Below are 22,757 nucleotides of genomic sequence, written 5' to 3'. Positions count from 1 at the left end.
CTAATGTGAAAACATACTTAATAAATATAAAGTTATATTTCTGATAAAAAAAAATATGCCTGTTAGGGGCACCTGGATGGCTCAGTGGGTTAAACCATCTGCCTTTGGCTCAGGTCATGATCTCAGGGTGCTGGCATTGAGTCCCACATCGGGCTCTCTGCTCGGTGGGGAGCCTGCTTCCCCCCTCTCTCTGCCTACTTGTGATCTCTCTCTGCCAGATAAATAAATAAAATCTTATTTTTAAAAAATGTGCCTGTTGGTCTTACTGAATCATAAATAAAATATTAATCAATCGTCACATTATACAACATTAATGTATATCATTATGCGATGCATTAATGTATATCACAAGTAATAATGTATTAAACAGGCCCTTTTTCTCCATATTCATTAAGAATAAATTAAATTTCAAGTACTATCAATAATATCTAAACTAGAATGGTATTTAACACTAGGATCCTACCCAAATCAGTACTATTTTCTTTTTTTAATAATGATTTTATTTATTTGTTTGAGAGAGAGAGAGAGAGAGTGAGAGAGAGATCATGAGCAGGGGGTAAGTGGAGAGGGAAAAATAGACTCTCCACTTGATAAAAGATCCAATTCCAGGACCCCAGGATCATGACTTGAGCTGAAGATAGACGCTTAACTGACTGAGCCACTCAGGCATCCTATTGATTTTCATTTTTATTTAGGTTGTACCTTGTATCTTTCAGAAGTATCAACAAATGAACATGTTGACTGTGCTTAGTTACTAGGCATGAAATATTGTGTTATATTGATGAACAATGCTCATAAAATGGCAAACAAGTGAAGTAACATCTATATTTTGATCATAAAGTGGCATTCTTTCTTACATATAGCATTTCATAAATAAGAACTGCTCTAAAATCCTAAAATAAATGTGGTCAATGAACTCACAGAAAAAACAATCCCATTTCCCAGGAGTAAAACAAAATATCAAATTAAATTTAATAATAATGCAATTTAAATCACTGCAACATTTTGCAGCTTAAGGCTAATATATAAGTTCAAGTAAAAATAGGAATTCTTGGGGTGCCTGGGTGGCTCAGTGGGTTGAACCTCTGCCTTCAGCTCGGGTCATGATCTCGGGGTCCGTCGGGCTCTCTGCTCAGCTCTGCTTCCCCCTCCCCTCTCTCTGCCTGCATCTCTGCCTGCTTGTGATCTCTGTCTGTCAAATAAATAAAAAATAAATAAAGAAAAATAAAAATAAAAATAGGAATTCTTAAAGTACTGATTTTTGCTACTATATTTAATTTTTTCATTTTCTGATAGCTATAAATACACTTCTAATCCATATGAAATATCTTTTAAGGAGTTTCAGGATATGTTCTGAGCAAAATTAAGTTAACTGGGGAAGTTCAACATTCACGTTTCTTTACCTCAAGAGCAAATTTCCCTATAGTTAAATCATAACCAAAGACATTTATTTTGTTCCATCCTCCCTTGGTACTAGTCCAAAGAACTTGGAAATAAATGCAAATCATCTTCATATGGACATAGTATTTAACAAACTGATGAAATTCTCACATTAATTAAGGCCCTTTTGATTTCAGACTTTCTTGAAGATTTTACTTCTCTTTAACAGTAATAGAGTTGCAAATGTGTTTGACATGGTCAAAAAACCCGAGGACAATCCACCCCATTTTGTAACTGGAGCTCCTTTTTATATTGAATTCACTCTTCTAGATTGCCAGGGAGAGTGAATTAGAGCAAATTTTAACTATTTAATACCCTTATCCAGGAAAGAAGCAATCAGATCAAAGTTATTTCTAGGTTTACCAAAGAGAAACTTTATGGATCAGACCACATAAATTTTTAGAGGAAGTTCTCTTCTTTCATTAGAAAACCTACGAGAAAAAAAAAAAAAAGAAAAGAAAACCTAAGAGAGAGTAAATCAAAAGTACACATAAATTACTATCTGGTTTCTAGATATAATTTGAGATACAGTTTGGATTTCAGATAATGAAGTTTAGGATCCAAGCATTAAATGTTTAAAGAATGAAAAGCAAGAACAGTAAATATTTAAACCCCACACATAACAAAGAATATACATATTTTGAAGATATAAATGATAACAATTTAGTGCTGAGAGTTCTCAAAACAGCATCAAGAATCACAGTGTGCCCAATATAGCTTAATGAGATGAACCTTAACAAGAAAAAAATAAAAGGAACAATTTGCTAAGAGAAGAGAACTGACATTGAATACACATGTTTAGTAAAAACTTACAGTGAACAGTAAGATTATTATTAAAAAGAAAAGATTAGAAAAAGAAAAGAGAAAAGGAAAGGAGAGAGGAAGAGAAGAAGGGATAGAGAGAGCAAAGAAAAAAGGAAAGAGGGAAGAAGAAAGTGGGGGAAGGAGGGAGAAAGGGAAGAAGAAAGGCAGAAAGGCAGGCCAGCTGGCTGGCTAATGTCTGTTCAGAAGAGAATTAAGACAGCCAAATTTGTAGCAGAAATATATGAAAGAGAAAAATGAATCCTTCATATTATAAAAAAGAAAAACAGATAGGTTTCTTGCCTATCTACTGAAATAACTTATAATCATTGTTAGTGGATTTTGTTCTACTAACCATGTTTTTTCTATCATTTGATGGTAATAATTTTCTAATCTGCAATTACAAATGACCCAGGAAATCACTAACAGAAGTACATTTTCTATTGTGTCCTGATTTGGCTAAGTGGAGATGAATTGTTCATTATGAAATAATATATTTCAGGTACAAAATGCTGCTCCACTTGTGGACTAACTAAACAAGAGCCTCCATAAAACATACAAAATAAAAGGATATAAAACAGGCTTAATTTGCAGTATGAAGGTTTAGATTTTATGTTGAGGGTAGGAGAAAAGCCTGTGTTCAGAACAAAATAAGAAGCTACAGAACCCTGTAATATTACTGCTAGCTCTATGATTCCATGAACTTTAGCCTAGAAATCATTATGTTTTTGGAAACAATCTATAGCTGATGACTACAACAACAATAGCAACAAACATGGAAATGATGTGTTTCTGTGCTGACTGCTAAGGGTTGCTTGGGAATAATACAAAATAATCAATTGTTTATTACCTTGCTAAGTGAGAATAGCAACAGCAAAGGAAAGAAAAAAAATTCTTCTCTGGCTCTGAGATATACGCTATGGACATTTTTTTCCTTCAAATATTTTTTCTTAAGCCAATATTAAAATTAACATTCTGTGAGAACACACTAGTTGATAATGAGAGGCAGCCCAGAAATAGATAATAGAACAGAAAAAAGCCAGCAAGAGTTTAGGAAACTGATGTGCACACAGCCACAAAAGGAAGATAATGTAGAATAATAATGTAAAATAATAATGTAAAAGCATGCACTTAGAACTACAACACTTAAACTCTAAACACAGCCCCACCTTAATATCTAAGTGACCACTATGTCATTTATCCAGAATGGGCTTATTTTCCATCTATAAAATGAGGGAAGGGAGGGGGCAGGATTGAATAAACTATCTTACTTTAAATTACCCATGGATTTTATATATATATATATATACACATATATGTATATATATATATATGAGAGAGAGAGAGAGAACAAGAGAGGGGAGAGAGGGAGAGAAGCAGACTCCCTACTGAGTAGGGAGCCCAATATGGGACTCGGTCCTGGGACTCCAGGATCATGACCTGAACCAAAGGCAGTTGCTCAACTGACTGAGCCACCCAGGGGCCCTAAAGTAAAGAGATATTACACTCTAAATGAAAATTCAAATTTCAGAATTGTAGCATCATAGTACATAACGGAACCACAAATACTAAAACAGTGTATCATAAAATATTATAATTGAAAGGAACAATGGAAAATATCCAGCCGATGTATTCATTATACTGAACTGAGCCCTAGATGGGTTAATTAAATGGCTCAAGATATATAACTAGCAGAGATGGGAAGATGGGATTAGAATTCTCCTGCTTTTTTCCAATGCCTACAGAATGACACTGGGTAAAATCTTTCCAGAAAGTGTTAAAAAGATGGAATCTTCATATAAAAGCAAAGCAGAGATATATAATTCTCAGAGAATATCTGCAATTAAAGAGATCTTGAAAGATATCTAAGATATCTAGTCAAATCCCCCTCTCTTTATGATCTTAATGATTGCTAATCAACTTGCTTAAATTATCTTTACTTTGTATAATGCTAATAGAAATGAAGAATTATGCAGTGGGGCATAGGGAAACATATCTCAATAGTTAGAATTTGACAGGCCATCATGTATACAACATTTACTAAACACTGAAAACCACAGATGGATATGAATGCTAATCCATTTTGGGACATTATTTTGAGAAGTGCTTATAATGACAAGCTAAGATAGAACAAGGAGAGTAGTAAAGCTCTGAGCTCAGGCTCAATCTTCTGTCCATTAGATCTGATAGTACATCTTTCCAATTTTCCCAACTGGAATTCCCCTAATACACAATTACGATGACCAAAGAAGCCATCAGCATTGTATTTATTGGGCTGATTTAATCTGCCTTCATTCCTGATAACCCAGGGACAAGGAAGAGTAAATAGTAATTCCTTTAAAATATTCAGATGGTATCTGTACACATTTTGCACTCTACAGAAGTACAGCAATATATTTTGAAAAAGACCCAGCAAAATAAAAGATTCCAAGTTAGATGTATAAGATAATATAATATAGAATAGGGAGTGGATAAGAAGAAATGTTGTTTGGGAATTCTAATACTAAGAATCCAAATGATAAAACATTATGTTTATGATTATATGTATAATTATATATGGGTAGATAGTTATAGATATATCTCCATATCCAAACAGAATGATAATGTTAAGTTTATGCAGTAAGTTTAAAAATAAAAAATGTCATAGTGATAAATGGCAAAAAGGGCGTTTCTTTTGTGAGAACTTTAAGGCCATAAAATGTAATCAAGTGTGACCTGATCTTGTGTCTCAATTCACAAAATAAAGGAATAGTTAGGTGGGAAAACAAAAGGTAACTAGCACTTTTTTTGTGTGCCTAACATTTTTAAGGCAGTAATTACCACATCTAAAAAAAACTCTAGTAAAATGGGGGTGCATGGGTGGGTGGCTCAGTCAGTTAAGCATCCAACTTTTGGTTTTGGCTCAGATCATGATCTCATGGGTCATGGGACTGAGCCCTAAGTCAGGGTCTGCGCTCAGTGAGAAGTCTGCTTGAAGATTCTCTTCCTTCCCTTGGCATGTGCATGCACACACACACTCACTCTCTCTCTTCTTAAAATAAATAAATCTTTAAAAAACTGAAGTAAAAGTAAAATGAAATGTTCCAAGTCTGGGAAGACTAATAATTTGGATCTTTAGAGCACAGGAAAAACAGAAAGGAAAAGGAGACATGAAAAGAGTCCCTTTCCTTCTGATGGGGGAGGACAGAACATCTGAATCATTCAGACTCCTCATATTTTGTCAGTAAACCATGAGGTAACCCAGGTAAAACACCAGAAAAGAAACGATGGCTATGTTTACACATTCTTTCACTGTCCATACTGTAGGCTATCACACTATTGAAACATAATTCCATAGGTTAAAGAAATTTAAAACCAGAAAGACTATCTTGAATGACAAAGGAAAACCATGTTACCTAAATTTGAAGGATTTTGAAGTGGCTCATATTCAAAGTAAGAACCTATTAAGATTTTACTTTTGGTGAATACTCCCCATGTTAGATAAAAATACCCAAAAAAGGTAGGGTGGTATTACTAATTGGTTCTATCTCATTACCCCCTGAAAGCTACACATAACTAACACATCCTATCACTTCTTTCATTCTCCTTGCATGTTATTTGACTATTTTAGAATAATTCTCTTGGCTTATACTCTGCACATAACAATCCACAGCAACATTCCTACCAAGTTTAAATTGCTAGTGTTGCCACCTAGTGCCTCTCCAAATTCACCTAGGCCCAGGAGACTCCTGGAAGCATGAGAGAGTTATCATCAACATAATTAACTTCATCACATGTAACTAAATACATCAGGTTTCCAGTCCAAATAGGTAGCACTTACTTATGTCCATTTAAGGCTGCATGGTGTAAAGCAGTGTAACCCGAACTGTCTGTGCAGTTCACATTGGGGCCTCGCCAAATGCTGCAAATAAAGCACAAGCGCAGAGTTAACAGTTAAGCAGAATCATGCTTTGAAAAACAAAAAGAAGCCTCATAGTCCCAAAGCCAGCAGCATGTTGCATAAGAAAATTCTAGTCATGTAGAAAATGAGTGCCATCTTTAATGCATTCTCCTTGGAACAATAACTTCATCTATTTGAGGTAAGGAAATTATTAGGGAATATAACCACCTTCAGAAATTATTAGTGAATGTAGGATTACTGTCATGTATTAAAAACCTGAAACCAAAAATTCCCTATTACTTTAAATAAATACTTAAATATTGGAAGAAATTAACACTCAGCTACTATATTCTATACCAAAGAATAAAGATTTATGACACCTCCTCCATTTTAACACAATCCTTCTGAGATGTCAGAGAGTTATATAAGTTAAAAGATATTTCTGCATTATGGGAAGAATACAAACTCTTTTTGTGCTTCAAATACTACCAAGAAAATCCGTATTTCATACTTGAAACTATAATTGAAGATCTGGACTGTTGTAAACCACAAGAAGATTATAATAGTTTTGAAAATATCATTTTACAACATATTTTGAAGACAACATAACTACACAAAATAGTCTATTTTATCCTTGATCACTACTATCACAGAAACTATTTTTAGCTTTTGAAAACATAAGGCACTAAAAGCCAGTTTTCAAAAACTAGATCAAAAAATCATTTTATCTGGCACTCTTGATAATATTAAACTCATAAAAACTAAGGTCTAGAGATCTCCAGGGAAGATAGTAGAAGAGGACCCTAAATTCACCTCCTCTCACAGATACTAGGTAACACTCACATCAGTGCAAATAATCTAGAAAACAATCCAAAGATTGGCAGAACAAACTCCACACCTAAATGTCAAGGAGAGACAACATCGAAGAGATTAGGAAGGGCAGAGATGCAGTGGGGAGCTAAAAAACTCCCTGGGTCTGGCTGCCAGAAGAAGGGAGCCATAGGCACATAGAGGGATGAAAAACAGACCATCATACTGGGAAGCCTACACAAAGAATCCCCTCAGCATCTAGCTTTGAAAATCAAAGGAACCACATTTTGTGAGTTCTTACAACCAACAGGACTTGAAGCCTAGAACTTTAAAATCAGAAGCTGGGCTCTGGGAGAGCCCAAAGGGTGAAAGGAAACTGAGTTTCTGCCCTTAAAGAAACAGCACAGCAAACAGTCCTCAGAGATAGACAGAAGCAGCAGTTCCATGGGGTGCATGGAAGGGGAGTTAATTAGTAATCTCAGAATTCCTGAGGGACTTTTCCAAGAACGAAAGAGGCAGGTGCCATTTCATTCCCATGTTCCCCCAGAATAATCACACAGTCACCTGTGGGAACCAGCAGAGTGCAGGCACTCACTGTTTAACATGCTTACACCACATCCTGTCCCCTCCAATTACACCTGCCTCAGTCCAAGGACAGCAGTTTCCCTCCACCAGAAGATCAGTACAAATCTTACCAACGATGTGTTTCCTGACCTCCCATGGAGGATACTGGTATTGTTAAAACTGCAACCCCCACCTGCACACACTATAGCTCTGCTATGGTTACACATCCCCTGTGGAGAAGGACAGGTGCCACTTTATTAAAAGTACATGCCCTGCCTACTATTTTCAAGAGCAATAGACTATCTGATTTTCCTAACACACAGAAACAGACAGAAAGTTAGGTTAAATGAGGAGGAAAAAGGAATATGTCCAAAATGAAGAAAGACAAAATCATAGCAAGAGACATAAGCAAAATGTATATAATATCCTGAAAAAGAAAATTTAAAGTAATGATCATAAATATAATCACTGGACTTGAGAAGAGTAAAGGACATTAGTGAGACCTTCAACACAGAGCTAAAACAAATCAATCAGAGATGGAGAAAACAATAATTGAAATTGAAAATACACTCAGTAGAATAAATAGCAGGCTAGAGGATGCAGAGGAATGAATTAGCAACCTGAAAGACAAATTAATGGAAAGTAATCAAGCTGAGTGGGGGGGGGGCTATGCAAAATGAGAGTAGACTTACGGAACTAAGGGACCCCCATAAGCTTAATAACATTTGCATTATAGGGATTCCAGGAAAGAGAAAGAAATCAGAAAGTGTATCTAAAGAAATAATAGCTGGAAAATTCCCTGATCTGGGCAAAGCAACAGATAATCAGATCCAGGAGGCACAGAACTCCCCAACAAAATCAACCCAAAGGGGTCCACACCAAGACACATAATAATTAAAAGGGCAAAAATCAGTTATAAAGAAAAATTTTTAAAAGCAGTAAGAGAAAAGAAGACAGTTACATACAAGGGAAACCCCATAAGGCTATCAGATTTTTGAGGCCAGAAGGGAGTAACATAATATATTCAAAGTGCTCAAAGGGAAAAATCTGCAGTCAAGAATACTTTATCTAGCAAGACTATCATTCAGAACAGAAGGAGAGATAGAGAGTTTCTCAGACAAAAAAAAAAAAAAAGAATGGCAATAAAATATATCAATAATTACATTGAATGCAAATGGACTAACTGCTCCAAAGACATATAGTGACAGAGTGGATTAAAAAATAAGATCAATCTATTCGCTGCTTTACAAGAGACTCATTTTAAACCTAAAGATATGCATATTGAAAGTGATGGGACAGAGAAATGTTTATCATGCAAATGGATGCCAAAAGTTGGGGTACCAATACTTATATCTGGCAAAACAGACATTAAAACAAAGACTGGGGCACCTGGGTGGCTCAGTTGGTTAAGTCACTGCCTTTGGCTCAGGTCATGATCCCAGAGTCCCAGGATCAAGTCCCACATCAAGCTCCCAGCTCCACTAGGAGCCTGCTTCTCCCTCTGACCTTCTCCCCTCTCATGCTCCCTCCCTCCCCCTCTCTCAAATGGATAAATAAATTCTTTAAAAAAAAAAAAAAGAACAAAGACTGAATGAGAGAAAAAGACAGCATAAAATCATAAAGGGGACAATCCAACAAGAAGGTATAAAAATTTTAAGTATTCATGCACCCAATGTGGTAGCAACCAAATACATAAAACAATTAATAAGCAACACAAAGGAACTAATTGATAGTAATACAATAACAGTAGGGGACATTAACATTCCATTTATGCCCATGGACAGATCATCCAAACAGAATATTAACAAGGAAATCATGTCTTTGAATGACACACTGGACCAGAAGGATTTAACAAATATACACAAAATACTCAATTCTAAAATAGCAGAATACACATTCTTTTCAAGTGCACATGAAACACCTTCTAGAATAGATATACAGTAGGCTACAAAACAAGTCACAATAAATACAAAAAGATCAAAGTCTCACCATGCATCTTTTCTTCTTTTTTTTTTATGATTTTATTTATCCATTTTTCAGAGAGAGAGAGAGAACAAGCAGGGGGAGCAGCAGATAGAGGGAGAAGCAGGCTCCCCACTGAGCAAGAATCCCAATGTGGAACTGGATCCCAGGACCCTGGGATCATGGCTTGAGACAAAAGCAGACACCCAACCAACTGAGCTACCCAGGTGTCCCACCATGCATCTTTTCTGAGGACAACACTAGGAAACTAAAAATCAACCTCAAGAAAAAAAATCTGGAAAGAGAACAAATATATGGACATTTAATAACATGCTATTAAACAATGAATGAGGGGCGCCTGGGTGGCTCAGTGGGTTAAGCCGCTGCCTTCGGCTCAGGTCATGATCTCAGGGTCCTGGGATCGAGCCCCGCATCGGGCTCTCTGCTCAGCAGGGAGCCTGCTTCCTCCTCTCTCTCTCTACCTGCCTCTCTGCCTGCTTGTGATCTCTCTCTCTGTCAAATAAATAAATAAAATCTTTTAAAAAAATAAATAAATAAATAAACAATGAATGAATCAAACAAGAAAAAAATACTACATGGAGAAAAACTGAAAATGAAAACACAATTATACAAAATCTCTAGGACGCAGGAAAAATGGCTCAAAGAGGGAAATTTATAGCAATACAGGCTTAACTCAAAAAAACAAGAAAATTCTCAAATAAACAACCTAACCTTATACTTAAAGCAGCTAGAAAAAGAAGATCTAACAAAACCTAAAACCAGAGGAAGGAAAGAAATAAGGAGTAGAGCAGAAATGTATGATACAGAAACTAAAAGAAGCAATGGAAAGATCAAAGAAACCAGGAGATGGTTCTTTGGAAAGATTAAAAAATTGATAAACCTTTTTTGAGATTCATCAAAAAAAAAAAGCTCAAATAAACAAAATCACAAATGAAAGAAAAGAAATAACAGACACCATGGAAGTACAAAAGACTATAAGAGAATATTATGGAAAATGATATACCAAAAAATTGGACAAACTAGAAAAAATGGGTAAATTTCTGGAAACATATAATTCACCAAAACTGAAGCAGGAAGAAATAGAAATTTTGAACAGATTGATTACCAACAATAAAATTAAATTGGTAATCCAAAACTCCCAACAAACAAAGTTCAGGACCAGACAGCTTCACAGGCTATTTCTACCGAACAGTGAAAGGAGAATTAATACCTGTTCTTCTCAAACTATCCCAAAACTTAGGAGGAAGGAAAGCTTCCAAATTCATTCTACGGGGCCATTATTACCCTGATACCAAAATCAGATGAAGACATTACAAAAAAAGAGGATTATATGCCAGTAACTTTGATGAACATTGATGCAAAAATTCTCAACAAAATATTGCAAGCTGAATCTAATAATCCAGTAAAAACATTATTCACCACCATCAGATGGGATTTATTCCCAGGATGCAAGGGTGGTCCAGTATTCACAAATCAATCAACATGATACATCACATCAATAAGAAAAAGGAAAAAAACCATATGATCCTTTCAATAGATGTAGAAAAAGCATCTCACAAATTACAACATCTATTCATGATAAAAACCCTTAACAAAGCAGAGGGAACATACCTCAACACATAAAAGCCATATATGACCAATCCACAACAAACATCATACTCAAAGGGGAAAAACTGAGAGATTAGCTGCAATGGTCAGGAACAAGACAAAGATGTCCATTCTCACCACTCTTATTCAACATAGCACTAGAAATCCCAATCACAGCAATCAGACAACACAAAGAAATAAAAGGTGCCCAAACAGGTAAGGAAGAAGTAAAATATTCAATATTTACAGATGACATGATACTATATGTAGAAAACCTGAAATATTCCACCAAAAAACTACTAGAATTGAAATGAATTCATAAAGTCACAGTACACAAAATCAATGTACAGAAATCTGTTACATTTCTGTACACTAATAATGAAGTAGCAGAGAGAGAAATTAAGATAACAATCCCATTTACAACCACACCAAAAAATAATAAGAATAAAGTTAACCAAAGAGGTGAAACACCTCTATAAATAATACAACACTATTGAAAGAAATTGAAAATGGCACAAAGAAATGGAAAGACATTCCATGCTTATGGACTGGAAGAATAAATATTGTTAAAATGTCTAAAGTACCCAAAGCAACCTAGACATTTAATGTAATCCATGTCAATCAAAATACCAACAAAATTTTTCACAGAAGTAGAACAAACAATACTAAAATTTGTATGGAAACACAAAAGACCCTGGACAGCCAAAGCAAATTTGAAAAAGGAAAAACCTGGAAGAATCAAAATTACAGACTTAACTTGTATTACAAAGCTGTAATAATCAAAAAACATTATGGTACTGAGTCGCCTGGATGGCTCAGTTGGTTAAGTGTCTGCCTTCAGCTCAGGTGATGATTCTGGAGTCCTGAGATCCAATGACAAATCGGCTCCCTGCTCGGCGGGAAGCCTGCTTCTCCCTCTCCCATTCCCCACCTTGTGTTCCCTCTCTCGCCGTCTCTCTGTCAAATATTAAATCAATAAAAATCTTTAAATTTAAATCTTTAAGACTTAAGTTTAAATCTTTAAATTTTAAAATAAATTAATTTTTAAAAATACAATTATGGGTCAATCTTTGATAAGCGAAAAATATGCAATGAGAAAAAGACATTCTCTTCAACAAATTGGTGTTAGAAAAACTGGACAGCTACATGCAATAGAGTGAAAATGGACCACTTTCTTACATTGTATACAAAAATAAACTCAAAATAGATTAAGGGCCCAAATGTGAGATCTGAAACCATAAAAATTCTAGAATAGAGCACAACCAGTAATTTCTCTAACACTGATCACAGAAACAAGCAGTTGCATTTTTATACACTAAGAATGAGAAGAAAAGATATTAAGGAGTCGATCCCATTTACAATCACACCAAAAACCATAAGATACCTAGGAATAAACCTAACCAAGGAGATAAAGGATCTGTACTCAGAAAACTGTAGCACACTCATGAAAGAAATTGAAGAAGACACAATGAAATGGAAAAACATTCCATGCTCATAGATTGGAAGAAGAAATAATGTTAAAATGTCTGTGCTACCCAGAGCAATCTATATATTCAGTGCAATCCCTATCAAAATACCATCGACATTTTTCTCAGAGCTGGAACAAATAATGCTAAAATTTGTATGGAACCAGAAAAGATCGCAAATAGCCAAAGGAATGCTGAAAATTAAAAAAAAAAAAAAAAAAAAAGACAAAAAACAAAGCTGGGGACATCACAATGCCTGACTTTAAGCTCTATTACAAAGCTGTGATCATCAAGGCAGAATGGTACTGGCACAAAAACAGATGTACAGATCAATGGTACTGAATAGAGAACCCAGAAATGGACACCCAACTCTATTGTCAACTAATCTTAGACAAAGCAGGAAAGAATATCCAATGGAAAAAAGACAGTCTCTTCAACAAATGATGTTGGGAAAATTGGACAGCCACATGCAAAAGAATGAAACTAGACCATTTTCTTACACTATACACAAAAATAGACTCAGAATGGATGAAAGACCTAAATGTGAGAAAAAAAGAGAGCCCCTCTGCTGTTGGGTAGTTCCTAACCCAACTCAATCCCTCAACACACTGAGAACTCCCATCCTCAACAGATTCCATCCCAGACAACCCTGAAGAAGGGGAGAGGCTTAGGAAACTTAATTATATCATGTACTACCATCAAGCACACTATACCCAGACCTAAAACCCTCAAGAAATATACCAGAGATTCTGACCAAAGTAGTGGGTAGAAAAGCAATTACAAGAAATAAAAAGCATCAAGATTGTAAAGAAAGAAGAAAATCTCTTTATTTGAAAATAACATAACCATGTATATGGAAAACCTACCAAAAAAACCTACAAAAAAAACCCACTAAAATTAAAATTTGTGTTTAATTAGGGAAATTGTGTGAAAAGTACAGGGAATTCTCTGACCTATGTTTGCAATACTCCTATAAATATAAAATTACTCAAGACAAAACATTTTCAAAAAGAAATTTTGCTCCAAAAAACATCCAACCAAATCAAGTGTGTTTAAGCAGAGGTGCAAGATACAACTCAAAAAATAAATAGCAACTGTATTTCTACATGCCAGCAAAGAACAATCAGAAATCAAAGTTTTGTTTTAAAATACCATTTACATGAGCACTGGGTATTATATAAAACTGAAGAATCACTGACCTCTACCTCTGAAATCAATAATATATTATATGCTAATTAATTGAATTTAAATTTTTTAAAAATGAAAAAAAAAAAAAGATTCTAGGGGAGAAAGGAAAGATTAGAGCCAGAGATACAGATTTGGGAGTCATATGAGCTGTCCAGGATAGGGATCCTAATAGTTCATTGCCTGGAGAGGAACTATCTTCTTCCTTCTACCACTCACTTGCCCAAGTACTTGAAAATCTTGTAGAAGGATTCTGATTGGCTTGGATGGTGTGTCCAAACCTATGGCCAAGAAGGTGGGTTACCTTGATTGGCAGCCTCTACTAAGACCATTTACGTGGAAGGATTATTTCCCAGAGGGTAGAAGAGTGCTGTACAAAGCAAGAAATGTTACAGCAAATGTTTCCCAGTCCACTTCTTTTTTCTCATTAAATATTCAATAAATATTTGTCAAGCAAATGATATTATCGACATAAAAAATACCATTTACAATAGCATGAAAAAGATGAAATGCTTAGGGATAAATTTGACGAAAGAAGTGTAAACGTGTATACGGAGAGAAATTAGAGTATCTAAACAAATGATGAGATAATATCAAGTTCATAAATCAAAAGACTCAATACTGTTACGATGTTCATTTTCTAAAAACTGATCCTGAGATTAATGTAATTTAATCAAAATCCCAGAAATCTTGTTTTGTAGAGACTAACTGATTTTGAAACTCATGTGGAAACAGAAAGGACCTCAATGAGCCAAAGTAACTTTGAAAAAGAACAAAGTTAGAGACTTACACTACCTGCTTTTAAGACTATGATGAAACTATATGGTAAACAAGAGAGATGGTACAATATTAAAGATAAATCAATGGAACAGAATGGAGGAATACAGTACATTTAGACCTATACATATATGTGATTGATTTTTTACAAAGGCACAATCGCAATTCATTAAAGAATTCAAAAAATTGTGCTGAAACAAATGGATATCCTTAGGCCAAAATAAATTAACTTAAAAAATTAAAGGGAATCATATTTAAAAGCAAAACTTAAAACCACAGAACTTCTACAGGAAATTTTATGAGAAAATTTTGTGTCTTTAGGTTAAGCAAAGATTTTTTGATAGGACATCAAAATACCCTACAAGAAAATCAGACAAACTAAAACTTCACCAAAATTAAGAATTTCTGCTCTTCAAAGACACCATTAAGAGAATAAAAAGGAAATGAACTGAGAGAAAACATTTGCAAGTCACATTTCCCATATATTCTTTAATCCAGATAAGAAATCCTAAAATACACTAATAATAATATCAACAACCTAATAAAAAAAAAGTGAGCAAAAGATTTGAAGCAAATACTGCAACGAAGTAGATATACAGATTGCAAGTAAAAAACATGAAAAGAAACTCAAGATCATTTGTCTTTAGAGAAATGTAAACTGAAAGTATGAGACACTAGTCATATCTATTAAAATGGCCATGATCAAAAAGACTTCACATACCAATGTTGACAGGGATTTAAATCAACTACAACTCTCACAAACTGCAGGTAGGCACATAAAATAGTACCAACCACTTCAGGATAATAATTTGGCAGTTTCTTAAAAATTTAAACATATAACTACTATACAATCAGCAATTCTACCCTAGGTATATAGTCAAGACAAATGACAGCATATGTCCACACAAAGATTTATACATAAATATTCATAAAGCTTTATTTACAGTAGTCCAAAACTGAAATAACTCAAATGTTCATTAATAGATGAATGGATAAATAGTGACACATCCATACAATGGAACACTACTCAAAAATAAAAAATGGAATACTGAAATAAGCAACAACATCAGTTGAAAATCTAAATTCGTTAGATTCACAGATCCCCTTCTCTTCTTGGAACAGCACAATGGGAGAGTTATTCTCTGGAATGGATAAAAAACTCATGATCTCTGGACTACAAGATAACAGGCAAATTTGAGGGAAGGGATACCAAATGGTATGCAATAGTCATTAAAACATTTTTCAGGACTGTTTATTGAATGATTTTTCCTTCTCTTACATCTTTCAAATACAAACTTTATCTTAGACTAAATTCTAATATGCATTACTGATCTATTTTAGGGGTTTTCTTATATTCCTTGATTTCTCTATTCTGGCACCAGAATCATATTTTTTAGTATTATTTATAATTGGGGGACACAGATCCTCTCATTGCTACTTGTTTCACAATTTTTTTCTGCATATTACTCAAGATGCCTATGAAATAAGAGTACTAATATGAAGACCACAGATACAAAACCAGTTACCATATCATTTTAATACTATAAAAGAGAAAGTCTGTGAATGCCTGTCAAAAAGGGAAAAATTAAGTTTCACCTACACCATGGAATAACATCTACCAAATTAAGTAAGTCTGGTCTCTACATATAGAACTTGAGAGTTAACCCAACATATTAAGTGAAAAAAAGCAAACTGCAGAATATTGTGTTAATATCCTAATGTTGTATATGTATTAAGCCATTTATATCCACACATTATTTCCATTGTATAAGATTTACATTAAAATAGAAAAATGAATGCAAAAATACAACAATCACCTCTGAAATATCTGAAGAGTCAAGATTATTACGTATTCACCTTCAAAGAAAAACAAAAAGCAATAAAATACAAGGGGAGAAAACACAGGTTTACTCCAGATTGTGAAGAGCCTTATAACATGTCAAGAAACTTAGTCTTTATTCTGCAAGCAACCTGGAATTAAGAGGGTTATCAGAAAGACACTAAGTATCAGAAAGATAATCAGATCAGTGTTTCAGAATGAGAGTTCTTGTGACAGTTGGAAGGTGAACAGAGTGAACAATTTGGTGGCAGGGAGTCAGGCTAATATGTCAAGGAAAGAACAAAGAAATCTGAACTAATGTAGATAAAGTGGTGGAAAGAGAAGAGGGAGGAAATAAAATAGATATGTCTAAAATAAAAAATATGGGAGAAGGCATGCATAAGATAGGATAAGAGCAAAAGAATGAAGTTTCTACCATTGATGAGATGCATGGATGATGAGATATTTCCATTAGAAAGAACTGCCAAGGGCAGTGGTGTCTTTTGGGGAAAGTCAGGATTCAGTTAAACTTAACTAGAACACTGTCGCTCAGGAATACCTCAGCAAAGGATGGAAAAGAAATGAGAAAATATTGTAAATTAACTCAAACTATTTCTAAAATGCCCTCCGTGTTGTTATGAAACCTTATAAATAGCTAATAAGGGAGAAGAACATGGATGGCTCCGTGGGTTAAGCATCCATCTCTTAATTTCGGCTCAGGTCATTGTCTCAGGATCATGAGATTGAGCCCCATGTAGAGCTCTGTGCTCAGCAAGTAGTCTTCTTGAGATTTTCTCTCTCCCTCTCCCTCATCCCTTACCCCTCACACTCACTCACATGCACGTGTTCACTCTCTCTCTCTCTCTCAAATAAATCTTTAAAAATAAATAAACAGTTAATAAGGGAAGATACTGATATTTATAATTAAAATAAGATCCAGAGTCCATAGATTTGATTTACCCATTCCATTCTCAGTTCCCCATTATCAGAAAGAAACAAGAATTATAATAGCATGAATAGAAATCTCTAGTGCATGTCTGCCTTCCTAAATAGAATGGATGTGGATACACGTAATCTTTTTTTAAACAAGGAGGTTTAGCATAGAATTTTAGCATATATGTAAATATATTTGACTGCACCTATTGACAGAGCCTGTAGGCACATATCCGTGTATCCACAGCACATTCACACATATTCGAAACACTACAGATAAGCCAGACCCAAAGATTCCAACGAAAAATTTAATTTAAAAAGTAAAACTTGTTGTATAAAAGCTTAAGCTTCATTCTAATATTCTACTTCATTCCAACTTTTTGCACTGTGCTCCTCGTTTATCAATGATAATCTCAAATTCAAAAAGAAGACCCATATTAACATAAATCTGTTTTACAAAATTCAAAAGTTTCTAAGTAGTTGTAAATGCTTATTACATATTCCCAAAAAGGGAAATTTATAGATCTTTGGTGTTAGTATAAAATGCACTCAATTCCGCCTCCTATACTTACTTATCAATATTTTAAATTCTGTTTGTGGGAATTCTTGCCCAGGATGAATGCTCTGAGCCAACTGGAGATCCCCAATTACCATAGATTCAATTTGCAACAAACTGAATTACTATGTTTTAGGACAAACATAAACAAAGTGGGTTTTCTATAGAGCTTTCAAATAACCAGGACGTTCATGAGTCAGAATGTTTTATTCCCTGAGCTTTCATATATTAGAGAAAACTACTCGTAAATAAACTGTAAGCCTGAGTTTCTTGGGCCAATTTTCACAAGTATAGTAAATAAGATTTAGGCACACCTATTCCACATATTGATCATTACACCCTCTACCAACTTATGGGAAATATCCCCGAGCAACATAAGACTGTTTCAACTGTTCTTTTTAAATTTACACTCAATTAATTAACATATAGTATATTATTAGTTTCAGAAGTAGAGTTCAGTGATTCATCAGTCTTATGATGTTCAGTGTTCATTACGTCACATGACCTTCTTAATGTCCATCACCAAATTACCCCATCCTCCCATCCTCCTCCCTCCCAGCAACTTTCAGTTTGTTTCTGACTAAGAGTCTCTTACGGTTTGTCTCCCTCTCTGATTTTGTCTTGTTTTATTTTTTCCTTCCTTCCTCTATGATCCTGTTTTTTTAAATTCCACATATGAGTGAGATCATAGGATAATTGTCATTCTCTAACTGACTTATTTTGCTTAGCATAATACCCTCTAGTTCCATCCACTTCATTGCAAATGGCAAGATTTCATTTTTTTAATGGCTGGGAGTAGTATTCCATTGCATATACCACATCTTCTTAATCTATTCATGTGTCGATGGATATCTGGGTTCTTTCCATTATTTGGCTATTATGGACACTGCTGCTATAAACATTGGGGTGCGGATGCCCCTCTGGCTCACTACATTTGTATCTTTGGGGTAAACACCTAGCAGTCAAGACTGTTTCAGCTTTTCTTCATTCTCATGTTGACTCCTGACACTTGAAATCACTCCAGGGTTCCAGATAGTCAGACTCACAGAGAATGTGCAACAAATGCTTCAGGTAAGGTCAAAATATATAGGAATGGTCATCTGACACATCAGATAATTTCAAGCAATTCAAAACAAAGTCCCTTTTCTTTGCAGTGTGAATCTTAATAGACTGATTCCATTTTTGGATGAACTGGACAGACGTAAACATGATCTGGAGCACTCTAAATTCTGATCTCCACAGTGATGATATAATTTTATTATCATGAGCTTCTATTATCACTAGAAGCATCTCATGTGGGTCAAATGTCTCTAAAATAGTGTGACCATACATGTAGATTTAAAATTTCCAGTTAGGAATGCCTGGGTGGCTCCGTCAGTTAAGAGGCTGCCTTCAGCTCAGGTCATGATCCCAGGGTTCTGGGATCGAGTCCCACATCGGGCTCTCTGGCCAGCAGGGAGCCTGCTTCTTCCCCTTTCTCTGTCTGCCTCTCTGCCTACTTGTGAACTCTGTATGTCAAGAAATAAATAAAATCTTTAAAAAAAAAAAAAAGAAAGAAAGAAAAGAAGCTACATCTCCTTAAAAAAAAAAAAAAGAAGGAAAACTAGAGCATCTATTTCAACCTACTTTCAACTTTGTCACTAGAGCTAAAAGTATAAAACATATTCCTCCCAGAAATCAATGAAATAGAAACCAAAAAAACAATAGAACAAATCAACAAAACTAGGAGCTGGTTCTTTGAAAGAATTAATAAGATTGATAAACCCCTGGCCAGACTTATCAAAAAGAAAAGAGAAAGGACCCAAATAAATAAAATCATGAATGAAAGAGGAGAGATCACAACTAACACCAAAGAAATACAGACAATTATACGAACATACTATGAGCAACTCTATGCCAACAAATTTGACAATCTGGAAGAAATGGATGCATTCCTAGAGACATATAAACTACCACAACTGAACCAGGAAGAAATAGAAAGCCTGAACAGACCCATAACCAGTAAGGAGATTGAAACAGTCATCAAAAATCTCCAAACAATCAAAAGCCCAGGGCCAGATGGCTTCCCAGGGGAATTCTACCAAACATTTAAAGAAGAACTAATTCCTATTCTCCTGAAACTGTTCCAAAAAATAGAAATGGAAGGAAAACTTCCAAACTCATTTTATGAGGCCAGCATCACCTTGATCCCAAAACCAGACAAGGATCCCATCAGAAAAGAGAACTACAGACCAATATCCTTGAGATGCAAAAATTCTCGCCAAAATACTAGCCAATAGGATTCAACAGTACATTAAAAGGATTATTCACCACGACCAAGTGGGATTTATTCCAGGGCTGCAAGGTTGGTTCAACATCCGCAAATCAATCAATGTGATACAACACATTAATAAAAGAAAGAACAAGAACCATATGATACTCTCCATAGATGCTGAAAAAGCATTTGACAAAGTACAGCATCCCTTCCTGATCAAAACTCTTCAAAGTGTAGGGATAGAGGGCACATACCTCAATATTATCAAAGCCATCTATGAAAAACCCACCGCAAATATCATTCTCAATGGAGAAAAACTGAAAGCTTTTCCGCTAAGGTCAGGAACACGGCAGGGATGTCCGTTATCACCACTGCTATTCAACATAGTACTAGAAGTCCTAGCCTCAGCAATCAGACAACAAAAGGAAATTAAAGGCATCCAAATCGGCAAAGAAGAAGTCAAACTATCACTCTTCGCAGATGATATGATACTATATGTGGAAAACCCAAAAGACTCCACTCCAAAACTGCTAGAACTTGTACAGGAATTCAGTAAAGTGTCAGGATATAAAATCAATGCCCAGAAATCAGTTGCATTTCTCTACACCAACAACAAGACAGAAGAAAGAGAAATTAAGGAGTCCATCCCATTTACAATTGCACCCAAAACTATAAGATACCTAGGAATAAATCTAACCAAAGAGACTAAGAATCTATACACAGAAAACTATAAAGTACTCATGAAAGAAATTGAGGAAGACACAAAGAAATGGAAAAATGTTCCATGCTCCTGGATTGGAAGAATAAATATTGTGAAAATGTCTATGCTACCTAAAGCAATCTACACATTCAATGCAATTCCTATCAAAGTACCATCCATTTTTTTCAAAGAAATGGAACAAATAATCCTAAAATTTATATGGAACCAGAAAAGACCTCGAATAGCCAAAGCAATATTGAAAAAGAAAGCCAAAGTTGGTGGCATCACAATTCCGGACTTCAAGCTCTATTACAAAGCTGTCATCATCAAGACAGCATGGTACTGGCACAAAAACAGACACATAGATCAATGGAACAGAATAGAGAGCCCAGAAATAGACCCTCAACTCTATGGTCAACTAATCTTCGACTAAGCAGGAAAGAATGTCCAATGGAAAAAAGACAGCCTCTTCAATAAATGGTGTTGGGAAAATTGGACAGCCACATGCAGAAAAATGAAATTGGATCATTTCCTTACACCACACACGAAAATAGACTCAAAATGGATGAAGGATCTCAATGTAAGAAAGGAATCCATCAAAATCCTTGAGGAGAACACAGGCAGCAACCTCTTCGACCTCAGCCGCAGCAACATCTTCCCAGGAACATCGCCAAAGGCAAGGGAAGCAAGGGCAAAAATGAACTATTGGGATTTTATCAAGATCAAAAGCTTTTGCACAGCAAAGGAAACAGTTAACAAACCAAAAGACAACTGACAGAATGGGAGAAGATATTTGCAAATGACATATCAGATAAAGGGCTAGTGTCCAAAATCTATAAAGAAATTAGCAAACTCAACACCCAAAGAACAAATAATCCAATCAAGAAATGGGAAGAGGACATGAACAGACATTTCTGCAAAGAAGACATCCAGATGGCCAACAGACACATGAAAAAGTGCTCCATATCACTCGGCATCAGAGAAATACAAATCAAAACCACAATGAGGTATCACCTCACACCAGTCAGAATGGCTAAAATTAACAAGTCAGGAAATGACAGATGCTGGCGAGGATGCGGAGAAAGGGGAGCCCTCCTACACTGTTGGTGGGAATGCAAGTTGGTGCAACCACTCTGGAAAACAGCATGGAGGTTCCTCAAAATGTTGAAAATAGAACTACCCTAGGACCCAGCAATTGCACTGCTGGGTATTTACCCTAAAGATACAAACGTAGTGATCCGAAGGGGCACGTGCACCCGAATGTTTATAGCAGCAATGTCTACAATAGCCAAACTATGGAAAGAACCTAGATGTCCATCAACAGACGAATGGATAAAGAAGATGTGGTATATATACACAATGGAATACTATGCACCCATCAAAAGAAATGAAATCTTGCCATTTGCGACGACGTGGATGGAACTAGAGGGTATCATGCTTAGCGAAATAAGTCAATTGGAGAAAGACAACTATCATATGATCTCCCTGATATGAGGGAGAGGAGATGCAACATGGGGGGTTAAGGGGGTAGGAGAAGAGTAAATGAAGCAAGATGGGATTGGGAGGGAGACAAACCATAAGTGACTCTTAATCTCACAAAACAGAGGGTTGATGGGGGGAGGGGGGTTGGGAGGGGGGGGTGGGGTTATGGACATTGGGGAGGGTATGTGCTATGGTGAGTGCTGTGAAGTATGTAAACCTGGCGATTCACAGACCTGTACCCCTGGGGATAAAAATATATTATATGTTTATAAAAAAACAAAATTTAAAAAAATTAAAAAAAAAAAAACATATTCCTCCCAGCCCTCACTTCTCTTCTTCTCCACCTGGATATATTTCATAAAAAATAAACCAACTGACAAGGCAGATTAATCTCTCACTATTATGCAAACACTGATTTTGGTAGCAATTGTTCTTCTTATCTTCATTCTTTTCTTAGATAACAATATTTCCAAAGTTACTGTGGTAGGCAAAATAACGGTATCCCAAAAATATTCCATAC

General features: G+C 35.4%; 1 protein-coding gene across 5 annotated transcripts in view; it reads right to left on the bottom strand.

Annotated features, from left to right (window-relative positions):
* The window catches only part of LOC111141988 (ankyrin repeat and sterile alpha motif domain containing 1B), a 1,155,119-nt gene that overhangs the window by 1,009,305 nt on the left and 123,057 nt on the right, over window positions 1–22,757 (bottom strand). For all 5 annotated transcript variants that reach the window (XM_022494890.1, XM_022494891.1, XM_022494892.1 and 2 more), the window contains exon 2: window positions 6,062–6,142. In XM_022494890.1, the coding sequence (XP_022350598.1) occupies window positions 6,062–6,142 (81 nt within the window). The remainder of the gene's footprint in view (window positions 1–6,061; window positions 6,143–22,757) is intronic.

This window comes from Enhydra lutris, unplaced genomic scaffold, assembly GCF_002288905.1.
Source record: "Enhydra lutris kenyoni isolate GAN:26980312 unplaced genomic scaffold, ASM228890v2 scaffoldscaffold7, whole genome shotgun sequence".
NCBI lineage: Eukaryota > Metazoa > Chordata > Mammalia > Carnivora > Mustelidae > Enhydra > Enhydra lutris.
The sequence above is the reverse complement of the archived record's forward strand: the minus strand, read 5'-3'. Positions and strand labels throughout refer to the sequence as shown.